A 13,150-nucleotide genomic window follows, 5' to 3' on the forward strand; every position below is an offset into this window, starting at 1 on the left:
CACACACACATACACACACTGATACACGTACATTAAAAGTTATCAGATGTTTCCAATAGCTTTATTTCTTCATTAACACATCAACTTGAACCTAGTGATTCTTGACTCAAAGCCCGTTTCATCTATTCGAGTATACCTACACTAGCAATATTTTGGCAAGTGTTTGCATGATGTATCTTTGTCTTTTGAATTTTTATTCATTTGTGGAGAGTTGGCATGTCATGAAGTACATGTGGAGGTCAGAGGGCAGCCTTCAGGAGCTGATTATCTTCTACAGTTGGACTCCCATCAGCAGGCTCAGCAGCAAGCACCGTCACCTGCTAAGTGTCATACTAGCTCTGTATACTATACCTTCCTCATGTTCAGATACTCAAGGTCATTTGAGGGCTGTGAGTGTGTGTGTGTGTGTGTGTGTGTGTGTGTGTGTGTGTGTGTGTGTGTGTGTGTGAATCCAGTCTGATAAGCCTTTTCAAAATTGAAATATTTTACCATTACATTTTAGTGTAACTATGTTTGTATTTTATCCTATTTTATGCTCTCTCTGTCTCATTTGTTTTGTTTTCATTTGTATCTCCCTTTTTCCTTTTAGTTTACATTTTTAGAGCTGATTTTTCTTTCCCCTAGCTTGTTTTACTTATGTGTTATTTTTATCCTTCAGTGATAACTCTAAAAAATACAGTATGTATCCTTATTCCTAACTAGGAAAAATATCGTTATGACTTCTTTTTCACTAACACAAGGACCTAAAGACACTTTAAGTCTTTGGTTCTCTTTTGTCTTTTGTGTTATTCTTTTTTTTTCAAGACAGGGTTTTTCTGTGTAGCCTTGGCTGTCCTGGACTTGCTTTGTAGAACAGGCTGGCCTCAAAGTCACAGTGATCCACCTGCCTCTGCCTTTGCCTCTCGAGTGCTTGGGATTACAAGTGTGCACCACCATGCCCAGCATTTTGTTATTTTTGACATAAAGTTTACTGCACACAATTTTTAGACCCAAAAGTTGTTATCAATATTGTTATGTATCACTAATGTCCATTTATACATATTCACAGAGTACCTCTTTCAATGCTGTCTGTAGTTTTAGAATTGCTTGTTTCTGCCTGAGATAATCTTTCTTTATTAGAAGAACTAACTTCCTTTCTGGAATATGTTTAGCACTGTCCTGCTGGCAAGGAACACTCTGTTTTTATTTTCTAAAAATGCCATTATTTAATATTTATTTGAAGAAATTTATCTTTCTAGATGCTAAAATCTAAGTATACTAAATATATTATATATTTGTTACTCCTACTATTTGTTACTCTTACAGATAGATACAAAATTTGAACTTCAAATGCTTTTTAATTTGCAATATTCATGTTCATGTTGGGACTCTAGTCAATTCTGTGTAATTGCTCCTAGGATTGTCTTCTGTTCTAATTGACATAACAGAGGGTTCAGAAGGAAAATGCTTTAATCCAAGAATCAGTTCTACCACTTACTACTGTGTGACCTTGACCACATCACTTAGTGTCTCGGAACCAATTTCCTTGTCTCTGAGTTTCAAATGGAATCTGATACTGGCTCCATTTCACTGGGGGATTTTGAGTTCCTGTTGGGCTATACATGAAAGTGCTTTGTAATCAGCTAAAAAGTTGTAGTGTTATTAATGCTTATTGGAACAAAAACACTTTCAAGGCACATATTCAGAATTTTCTTACATATGTGCACTTCCTGAAGAAACCACAGAAGATGTTCTGTGTTCATGTGCTGAGGTATGTATATTCTCCTCTCATAAACACTGTGTTAAAAGTCACATGGCACATAGCTTATAAGCACCCTGTCACAAACTTGGTCTTTTCACCTTTCAAGCAGTCACTATGCGTGGGGAAATCTGGAATCACAGTGCCCAGGAGATAAAATTAGCCTGTTGGTCTTCAGTACTGAGCCCAGGGAAGACTCCCCTCTTCTTTTCTCTATAATGTGGGAGCATTAGGAACGTTTTCCCATCTGCCAGCTCGGAGGGTACCACCATTTGGCATGGTTAGTGCAGCGCAGGGCTGGTTTCTGATTTGATCTCCTGTTTCATGATCCCCCAAGGAGAACTACACATTGTAATATGGGCTGCAAGAAGTTTCCCCTCTCCTTGCAAATGGATTCTATTCAGAAAACTAATAAATAATGTCAGCTTCCCATTCGCCATGCATAGTACAGGCTGATAAAAGTCTCATCCCATATTCAAAACTTTTAAGAACTACTTTAGAAAGGTAATGTGTAACCCCATTTTGTTTTTCTTTCATAGAGGCTAATTTTAAAATACCTGACTACATTAATCAGATCTTAGAGTCTTAGCCCTGTACAGACATCTTGCTACTAGATTGTTTATTTTTCCTTTGGAAAAAGTAGTATCCAGGTTTCTTTCTGTGCTTCATCCACTGATAGGTCTTGGATTTGTATGCTGTATGCCTGCGTATACGTGTCTCTATGTGTGTGTGTGTGTGTGCGCGCGCGCGCCCCTGTCTCTGTTTATCTGTCTGTCTTTCTTTTGGGTTCAGGTTTTTCTTGGCAAATATGTAGTCTGTAAACAAATTCAAATAGATGTCGGCATTGTAGCTAATGCCCCAGTATCTCTGAGGTTTTACATGATGGGGCAAATTTTAAGTGGGCCATATGCTCTTTATTTAAATGTTTTGAATTGTGTCTGCAGGTCACTGGCATGCATTTTATATGAGATGTGTTGCATGGACCATGCGTTTGCTGGCTCCAGTTTCTTATCTGTGGTTTTAAACATTGTGGAAGGCAACACACCTTCACTCCCCGAGAGATACCCACAAGAGCTGAACACCATCATGCAACGGTATGGAAGCAAGTCTGAAGCAGAGACCATTTGAATTAGTGTATGCAACAGAGTTTATGTTTTTGTTCGTTTGAAAAGTCATTTTCCCTTTGAACGTTACAGCATGTTGAACAAGAGTCCTTCACTGAGACCATCTGCTGCAGAAGTTTTAAAACTCCCTTACATTGAAGAGCAGCTTCAGGTATTGGAAATGAGAGTGGCGTTGGACTGACAGTCTGTGATCTTGGGTTATGCCGTGGGCTGAGATGCAGTTAAGAGTCCCTCAGAAAGGAGGGGAGCAGTCTTAAGGGGCCGGGAGGAGTACTAGGAACACCTCTTTGCAGGGGAGGCTGCATAAACTCTGGTTCCTTGATGCCACCAGATATGGGAAGTCAGGGCTCTCGTTTTCTACCTAAAACCATTATTATCCACCCAGTGGCTCTGAGGTCGACAGATCTTACCTGGACACTTTGAAACCCTTCCCGTTAGGCCAAGAATATTTTGCTAAGAATACAGAGATCTGGCATTTTTATTGAGCTATTCTTATTCCCTCCTTTGTGGCATGGCTTAGCATCTTTAATTTGTTAGGTGTGTTAGGTGTTTCTTTCGTTTTCCAAAGGAAGCAAGATAGAGGTGAGGTGTGCTCGGCCATGAGGCACAGTGCTGACCCCGGGGAGACCAAAAAGAAAGGGGCAGACACGGCCTTCTCTTCTTAAGTTTGACTGCGAGAGTAAGAATTCAGTAGTCAAGGAAAACTGAAAATGATAACAAGAGCAAAGAAGAAAGGACTGGATGCTGGAAGAAGGAGAAGGAGGAAGAAGAGAGGGAGAAAAAGGAGGAGGAGAAGAAAGAAAGGAAGGAAAAATAAATAAATAAAGAATGAATGAATAAGGGAGGGAAGGGGGCTTTGGTAGCCAGAGGAGTAGATGCCATCTTAACACTGGGCGGAGCTAGCCATGATGCTGGAAGGTCCACTTTAAGAAGGAGGCTTGAAGAAGGTGTCAGATCCCCCAGAACTGGAGTGACACAGATGTGTGAGCTGCCATGTGAGTGCTGAGAATCAAACCAGGGTCCTCTGGAAGGGCAACCAGGGCTCTACACTGTGGCACCATCTTTCCAGCCCTGTAATATTCCAAAGTTAATTTCAGCAAACCCTGATAGCAAAATATAAAACCTTAAAGACAGGCTCCGACAAGGCCAAGATGAGTGAGAAGCCAGTGGGGTGTAGTCGCTCAGGTTCAGAGTTGGGTCCTGTCTAAACATTTGGAGTCATATTCTCCATAGGTTTGGGCATTGGCTTTGGTTTTACAAATCATACTGTGTACTGAGCAAGTACACCTGCTCGCTGAGGTCCTCATCCCAGCCTTGGCTCTTGTACCTTAGCCAAGTGTCTCACTTGCCTGATGCCCATTCTTGACATGGTCTAGAGGCCGAGAGGTGGGTGTTCCTAGGAGCAAGGGAAGGCCTGGTGGTGGGGGGTGACAGGGATTGAACCAGGAGGGAGAAAACCAAATCAAGGCAGAGTTAGAGAAGCAGGCAGGAGCCACTGCTGTGGGAGCTCCTCAGGCAGCAGGCCATATAATCTTATTTAGCCGGTTAAAGAGAGAACAACAGCTGCTGTGACGTTTTTTTCTTAAAGTGCCCTGCTGTGGTCAGTAATAAGCCCAATCAGAAAAGGCATGTGGTACCTTTTGTGCCCTCCCTCTCATTGCTGAAAGGGGATCTTTAAGGTCAGAGTGGGTTTCCTTTATTTCAGCACCTGATGTGTAAATACTCAGAAATGGCATTGGAAGACAAGAAGTCAGTTCGTCAGAAGGAGGCTGCTCATATAATTAATGCTGTGTAAGTGATTGCTTCGTTTTTAAAAGCCCATCCTGTATCAACGCTAAGTGTATCAGTCTTTAAAAATCTATTAGTGCTGAGCTGACTGCTAAGTGGAGTAGCCTGGGTTTCACTTTAGTGCTGCCAGGACATTAAGAAGCTTCAGCAATGCACTGTGCCAAAGCCATTTGCCCTGGGGGGGGGGGTGTCTTAGTTGCGGTGGGGGGGGGGAGTATAGCAGGATGAAGTCCTCAACCTCTAAGCAGGCAGGGCTCCCAGCTCTGCAGGGAGGCACCACAGTTGCCTTGTGAGTGCACAGAGAAAAGAATGTTTATGCTAACGAGCATTTCATCTGAACCATAAATGGCTTCTGTGGCATTTGTTTGTTTACTGACAGAGTATCTATCTACTTGAAGGAGAATGTTTATAGGTTCTTGAGGCATTTGAAAAGAGAGAGGGAGAGGGAGAGGGAGAGGGAGAGGGAGAGAGAGAGAGAAGAGAAGAGAAGAGAAGAGGAGGGGAGGGGAAGGGAGAGGGGAGGGGAGGGGAGGGGAGGGGAGAGAGGAGAGAAGTGCATTTCCAAAAGAACCATAATGATTTCTGGGCCTGACTTTTTTTCTTTTTCTTTCTTTTTTTGGGGGGTGGGGTAGGTTTTGGTTTTTGGAGATAGAGTTTCTCTGTAAAGCCTTGGCTGTCCTGGACTGAACTTGATTTGTAGACCAGGCTGGGCTCGAACTCACAAAGATCCAGATTACAGGCATGCACCACTGTGCCAGCAACTTCTTCTTCTTCTTTTCTAATTCAAAAAGATCTATTTGCTTTGACTTGTAAAAGTCCAGAATGGTAGCTAGCTGCAGATCAGGGGCACACACCTGTGCAGGCAGAGAAGTGTGGACACCAGGACCCTGCTTCTTATGGGTCAAACCTATAATTTTGTTGATGGAACTCTGTTTAATTTTATAAAGACCCAAGGACTCTATCTCCCTGGTGGTGTGCAAGGCAGTGGAATGAGAGTAGGAGAGATGGCTCAGTGGTTAAGAGTACTGCCTGCTCTTCCAAAGGACCTGGGTTCAATTCCCAGCACCCACATGGCAGCTCACAACTGTGTGACTCCAAGATCTGACACCCTCACACCAATGCACATAAATTTTAACAATTAAATAAAATACTTGGGGTGGGGGGAGGGAGAGAGAGAGAGAGAGAGAGAGAAGGAGCACTCAGGCTGACTTTCAAGGCCAAACAGCCAGGTACTCTCTGACACACTCCAGTGCAGACACTCTCCCCTGTCACACACCCCAGCGCAGACACTCTCCCCTGTCACACACCCCAGCGCAGACACTCTCCCCTGTCACACACCCCAGCGCAGACACTCTCCCCTGTCACACACCCCAGCGCAGACACTCTCCCCTGTCACACACCCCAGCGCAGACACTCTCCCCTGTCACACACCCCAGCGCAGACACTCTCCCCTGTCACACACCCCAGCGCAGACACTCTCCCCTGACACATGTAGACACTCTCTCCTGACACACACCCCAGTGCAGACACTCTCCCTGTCACACACCCCAGAGCACATGCTCTTCTTGGACACACACCTCAATGGAGATGCTCTCCTTTGACAGACATCATCAATTTCTCGACTGTGTCCTATTTGATTTCCCAGCCTCACATTCAACCTCAGCAAATGGGCACCTGAAGGAGATCTCATGGAGTGAAGTTATAGACATGTTTTGAATACACTTACTTTCTTGTGTTGCTATCCATTCTTTCAAGGAAGGTTAAGTATATACTCACTTATAAGTGGACATTAGCCCCAAATAGATCTCCTCTGAGAGACTCCACCAAGTGTGGAATTGGAACTGGGCCTCTGGGCAGAGTCCTGAGAGTTGTAGGGAAGAGTTGCGGGGGATGGAAGGCCCAGGAGGGAGCAGGAGCTCCACAGGGAGACCATCAAGGCCTGCGCATCTGGATGTGGGTGAGGGGGCTGCACAAACTGATGCACCAAGCAAGGACAATGCATGTGGAGGACCAAGGCCCCCTGTTCAGATGTAGCCAATGGGCATCTGATTCTCCACACCTGGGGGGTTGGGGGGAAGCCTTCTGCTGAACCTCTGGCATGCACTCTGTTCTTCACGATTTGGTCTATGCCTCTTGGCAAGACGGCCTTGCGGGCACACACAGGAAGGGGATGTGATATCTTGATGAAACCTAATAGGCTGTGACTGGACAGTGGGGTCCCATTAGACACCCCATCAGAGGTCTAAGGGAAGGGAATAGGGCAGAAGAGGGAAGGAGGGTAGGAACGGGAAAGAGTGAGGGGATAACAATCAGGATATAATGTGAATAAATTATAATAAAATATACATAAAATGTTATTTTCTGTTAGTTAACTGGAGGTGTGGAAGTAGAGCTCATCCTGTTTTAGCTATTGTGTTGCCCTACATGTGTGGAGCAGTCTACCTAACATGCTGGGATTCACTTGTCCGGAGGTTATTCCAAGATCTGTGGCTATGGTTCAGGGACATCCACTAGGTCTTATAAAATGAAGGGTGTCCCTTCCTGGGGCACTGTGGTCCTGACGGTGTTCTAGAAGCATGTGAGTTGCTGAGTACAGTTTCTCACAGTGCTTCTTAAGGAAGAAGTTGAGAGCAAGGAGCCTTCTGACACATTTGTGCCTGACCAATAACGGAAGGACAGGCCCCTGGGCATGTGGCCACAGGTCTTGCAGTCCTTGTGTAATGTGAGCAGGTCCTTCAGCTGAACAGAACGGAAGCTCTTCAATGTTTATTGAAGATTTGTTGAGGGATAACTCTATGACGTAGGTGGTATTGTTCTCTTTTTCACTTACATAGAGATTCCATAGCCTCCAAAGGACATGCAGAGTGTAACTGGGGAGCTCGGCTTTGACCTTTGCAGATAACCACTGGACATACTACTATAAAGTATCTATTGGAGTCAGCCCAGCATATAAGCCATTCAAGATAATTCAGTTGGTATAGTGTCACCATCGGATTATCTCATGTGACACTCACTGTAGCCCACTCTTTCCAGGGTGGAAACTGGGGTTCACTATCTAGCTCCCTTGGCTTCAGAGAGAGTGTGTGATGGTGGTGGAATTCACTGCCTTTCCAAAGACCATGGCATAACACACATAGATGAGTTACTCTGACGGCCTATTTACTTTCTGATGGCCAAGATCCTAATTTGTCTTCCACTATAAAAACCAGCCATAGGCAATGAAATGAGCAGAAATTTGGAAAGTACACAATTTGCTTTTAAGCAGAAATCCAATTTGAAAAATAATGCTGATTAACTCCAGTCCTTGTTGGCTCATTACCCACTAGGAGTTTATTAGATTTTCCTGGCCTGCCTCAAGATGCTGCTGCTCTCGCCACAGAGCAATGATGCTTGTGTAAAATATTTGTTTAATTTTTTTCTGAGCATGTTTGGTATAAGTTGCATGTTGGGGAATGTTTATTACTTTTAGGCAGGAAAAGATTCACCTGCAGACTCTGCAAGCCCTGTCTGAAGTGCAGAAAATGACACCGAGAGAAAGGATGCGGCTGAGGAAGCTGCAGACAGCTGATGAAAAGGCCAAGAAGCTGAAGTAAGCTGCTTTTGGGTACCTCATGCCCTGCCCCCTAACAGTGCTGTCAAAGAACTCAAGGAAAGCAAAAGCCAAAACAACAGTTCAAAGCACATATGATCACTTACTTAATAATTCCCCCATTCCCCCAAAAGATGACTACTGACCACTGGATTGGATGCCAGGTCCTATTTATATGAGGTTTTCAGTCCTGTGTAAAGGCAGAGATTGAAAGATAGGGAGGTTACTTGTGATGACAATGTGGCCAGGCTCTAGATGAAACCTCATTGCTGCTGACACTTGGACCTATCCCACCAAGAGGCTAAGCAGACAGCTTCAGTGTTTTACTCCTTATTAGTCACTTTTCCCACTGGAGAAGTCATAGGCAGTGGGATTTTGAAGAATGGTTAAAGAGCACCTTTGGAGGCAGCTCATTTGCTTGCTGATCTCTATCATGTAAATGTTCCTGTCATGGCCAGTTTCCAGCTTCCAGGTGAGACTGCAGATTGCTCAGGTGGGAAGATACACGTGCAGTCTGCTCTTGGAGCCAAAGCACATGGGTCCCTAGAAAACAGCAATTGTGGGTCTAAGTGGAGAAACATGTGCACTTGAGTTACTCGAGCCATTGCATCAACTCACAGCTCCAACGCTGTGTCTACCTGTAAGTAATGGTAAGCATCCAAGGTAGCGTCATTTCTGTCATTGGTTGAATGTAAATAGGTGTTAAATCTGAAAGGAATACATTAAAAAGGCAAATGTAATACTTCATGTGCATATTAAAAATGATTATTTATAGCCAAAAGAATAGCATGAACATTCCACATGATATACTAACATTGTTCCTCTCTTATCTTAATTTTATAAATTAATTGGATTAGAATTTTGATCATTGTTTCTAGAAGTCAAGAGAGGTGGTGTATGTTAGCTAATGTCATTGAAACATGCCAACACTGTACATAATCTAATTAATGTATAGTGTACAAAATGAAGCTTGTGGAAGTAAAGAGTAGATAGTGGCTGCTGGGGAGGGGTGGGCATGTTAGACAAAAGGAACCCCAAGTCCCGGAAGTCTGTCGTACATCACGGCTGAGAATGTGGTAGGGAATAGTTGGAAGTTGCTTAGATGATAGACTATTAACTGCTATCTCTCTCCACCATGGTGCCCACACATCCCTCGACATGTGGTTCCGCTGTCTAGTGTATGGGACCGTTCATCCTGAAGTAGAATGGATCTCAGACACTGGGCGGTGGCGGCTTCACAGTCAGGATACCCAGGGGTGAGCACTACCTTCTCCTGATATCCCAGGGGTCCCCGGCATTGACAAAGGAGCCGTAGCTTTGCTGTGTGTGATTTAGATGAGAATCACTTGAGATTTTAAAAAGAGATAAAATCATTTGTGGGGCTGGGCGGTGAGGGACGGACCTGATGGTCTGACTTCCTGATAACCGATCTGCCCGTTAAAACAAAGATCATGTTGATTTGTATACTGTAGCTATGGTGCAAGCAATCTGTACTGATTTTTATACGTCCATGTTCAATTTACAGGAAGATTGTGGAAGACAAATATGAAGAGAACAACAAGCGGATGCAAGAATTGAGATTCAGGAACTTGGAGCCTCTGAGAGCGCACGTGCTCCGTGTAAGCACCCTTGTTTCCTGTTCATGTGTAGTGTTCCCATGCTCCTTCAGATTCATCAGAATAAATGTGTAGGAAAAGGGTAGAAAACAAAGCACCCAGAACAACTTGACCCAACTCCAGGGAAGGTTCTAGAAAGTAACAGCCGATGCTAACCCTAATTCAAAGCTGCTTGCATCAAGAAGTGGACCAGTTAATTCAGCTGACACATGTCAAGTGGCTACTGTTTGCAAGATAGCTGAATTGTCACCAAACACAGAGGTTATGCTCAAGATGATTAATTGATAGGACAAATGTGCACATATTTGATTTTCACTTCTATCCTTCGTATTTTTGCTTGCTCAGCCCCGTCAATCCCTCTTTGTCTGTTTTTTTTTCTTAATTCTTAAACTGTTTTCCTGTCTTTCATCCATGTCATCACACACTGTGGCAATAACATTGCTCAAACTGAAGAACCACCACAGATACCCGATTAAGAATAAATAGCGTTGCAGCACCCTCCCCCTCCCTATTTATGTCTTCTGTATTTGAATCCCTGAGCAGCAAATATTATTCACTCATGATTGAGAATGTCTCTCTGGGTCTTGGCGGTGGGACCTGATAGGAAGGTAGCCTATGTTTTTCTGATAAAAGCACCTTGGTGTAAAAAAGCTTTAAGATGTTCACCCAGAGATCTCTGCATCTGAAATGTTTTCCTTGAACAGAAAGAACCGACCTTGAGACTGCCAAAGAAAGCCCTGAACCTTGGTGCTATATAATTCTATAGCTCAGCTTAGTCATTACAGGCTTCCAAGCTCTGGGCAGTGCAGAAGCCTGAGAAAATCTTCCCTTCAGACAAGCAAGACCTAGGAACACTTGATTTCTGTCCCCCTCTGAGCAAGACAGTGCTCATCTATCTTTCTCCATCTGTCCTCATTTAGAGGATCCGATAACCCAAAGTTGGGCCACACAGTAGATATATTCTTCTCTGTGACCTTATGGTCTGCTGCTATTGAACTGGCCAGCAGATGCTGTAAGAGTACTGGTGATGAGCACTCAGTCCTACCCTGGGTTCCACCTTTTGGGTACCCCCATTTTTAGAGTAGATATTTGTGGCATCTGTCTCAGAGACTAGGGAAGTTATGAGGTCTTTCCTGCTCATGGATCCTGGCAAGGAGAGAGATTGCTGGCTGAAAAGACATGGGGTCTGCAACAGGACCAGGTCTTAACCAAGAGAATGATCTTGGTACCCACCACCGCATTGAAGAACCAATGCCTCAGGAAAACTGAGGCCCTTGCTTCAGCACCTTCTGACTCCGAGGCACTGTGTGGGTGGGTGGCCTGTGCTAGTAGGTTCTTTGCCCCTGGTTTTGTTTGATTTGTCCATATAAATCCAGGTATTCCCAAATACCTAAACAAGGAAGCTGATGGGACCATCAGGACTCTGTGTTTGCTGATGTGCTTGTTCAGTCACTCAAGTAAGCTGGAACACTTATTTCTGGAATGCTCCGGGACCCTTTGAGATCTGAGAGATTTCTTTGCTAGACTGGAGCTTGGGAACCAGATAAGGTCTTTTTTTTTTTTTTAATGAGGCCTAAGTGACCAATCTCCCTTCTTCCTTCTATCTTTCTTTCCTTCCTGACAGGGTCTTGCTATGTGGCCCAGACTGGCCTTAGACCCAAGAGCCTCCAGCCTTAGCTTCCCAAGTGCTGAGATAACAGGGATGTAAAGCTCTGACTTTACTTTGAAGTTATCATATGGCAAAGAAAAAGTAAGAGCTTTTGTATTAGTGACCAATAATCTACTTCACCGTTTATTTTTCTTCTTTGACACTTTAGGATAATCATCTTTGTGTCTGATATAATTATTGCCAGTATTATAAGCATATGCATGACATATGGAGGCGCTGAACAGCTATGGAAGCCAAAGCCTTTTTGTAACCTCTGTACATTTGGGCATTAAGATTCTAACGATAGCTCCAAGACTACATGGCAGGCAGAACCTCAGAAGATTTCGTTGCCCATATGCTCTGATGCAGAAAACATCTTTATTTTGGCCCAGCTCAGATAAAGAAAGGTCAAACGAAGATCCTGTAATTCCCAACACACACCCCTAGTGGCTTCCTGTGTTTGTCACTTTTCTTGATGCTGTGGCAGAGTATCAGACAAGGGCAACTTCAGGAAGGCTTTGCTTTGGTGGAGCGTTTTGTGGAACTCATAGTTTGAAACTGCAGCCCATGCTGGCAGCTAAGTTGTGACGGCAAGGGCACTGGATCTGCACTCGGGAGAAGAGAGAGATGAATGTCATTGCCCAGTTGGCTTTCTCCTCTCATCCAGCCTCGGAGCCCAGCCTGTGGGCTAGTGCTGCCCAGTTCAGAAATTCACAGACCTTCTTCAGTTCAACACTCTCATAGGCACACCCAGAGCTGTGCTTCCATGGTAAATCTAAGCCTTGTCAACTGGACTAGTAAGACTGACCATCACACTTTCCTTCCCTTTCTCCTAGCAAGAAGTGTGGTGTGTGGTGGTGATGATGGTGGTGGTGGTGGTGGTTGTGGTGGTGGTGGTGGTATTGTGTGTGTGTGTGTGTGTGTGTGTGTGTGTGTGTGTGTGTGTGTGTGTCCTGTCCTGTCCTGTCCTGGACATTGGTTCCTTCTTTGCGTTTTCTGAGGTTTAGTACCATTGTCTTGTCCCTGAGCTTTTTGGAAGCCTGTTTCCTTAGTCTGTATACAGACAGGAGCATTGTTAGCGTGTCAGCATGAGCATGACAGATGAGCCGTTGTTAGCATCCTCTCCTCTCTTTCAGAGGCCACTTTGTCTTCAGGAAAACCCTCTGAGCTCACTCTCAGGCCTACAACCAGCTGGCTGTCCTCTAAATTACAGGACACTTCTCAGACATCAGAATGCACCAGACCGTCCTGTGTGTGTTGGTTTTTATTCTGCTGGTCCAGGGTAGAGCCTGGGCCATCAGATTGCTTCTGAGGCTGCTGACAGTGATGGTACCCCATTACCCAGGGGCACAGAGTGGGGCTCCTGAATGTGATCACCCCTCGAGATGAAGGGCCTGTAAAGGACACCCCTGAACAGGTCGCTTATCTCTTCAGAGGAAAAAACCCATTTAATGGGAATGGAAGAATAGGAGGTGCAACCCTAGGGAAGGCTTTCTTGTTCACCCCAGGAGGAGAAGGAGGGAGAAAGGCACGCAGGCAGGGAAGAGGCAGTTTTAGTCAGACTCACAGGCACAAGAGGGAGATGGGTTTAATGATATTCACAGAACAAAGGAAGAAGCTAAACACTTTGCAGAGGCCTGAAGGGTT

The 13,150-nt window shown here is 44.6% G+C and overlaps 1 protein-coding gene across 1 annotated transcript in view; it reads left to right on the top strand.

Moving 5' to 3' along the window:
* The window catches only part of NEK11 (NIMA related kinase 11), a 205,745-nt gene that overhangs the window by 72,492 nt on the left and 120,103 nt on the right, over positions 1–13,150 (top strand). Inside the window, exons 7-11 of the mRNA XM_084754389.1 lie at positions 2,683–2,832; positions 2,935–3,013; positions 4,568–4,653; positions 8,120–8,239; positions 9,765–9,858. Of these exons, the coding sequence (XP_084610515.1) occupies positions 2,683–2,832; positions 2,935–3,013; positions 4,568–4,653; positions 8,120–8,239; positions 9,765–9,858 (529 nt within the window). The remainder of the gene's footprint in view (positions 1–2,682; positions 2,833–2,934; positions 3,014–4,567; positions 4,654–8,119; positions 8,240–9,764; positions 9,859–13,150) is intronic.

This window comes from Acomys minous (assembly GCF_964271855.1).
Source record: "Acomys minous genome assembly, chromosome: 13".
Lineage (NCBI taxonomy): Eukaryota > Metazoa > Chordata > Mammalia > Rodentia > Muridae > Acomys > Acomys minous.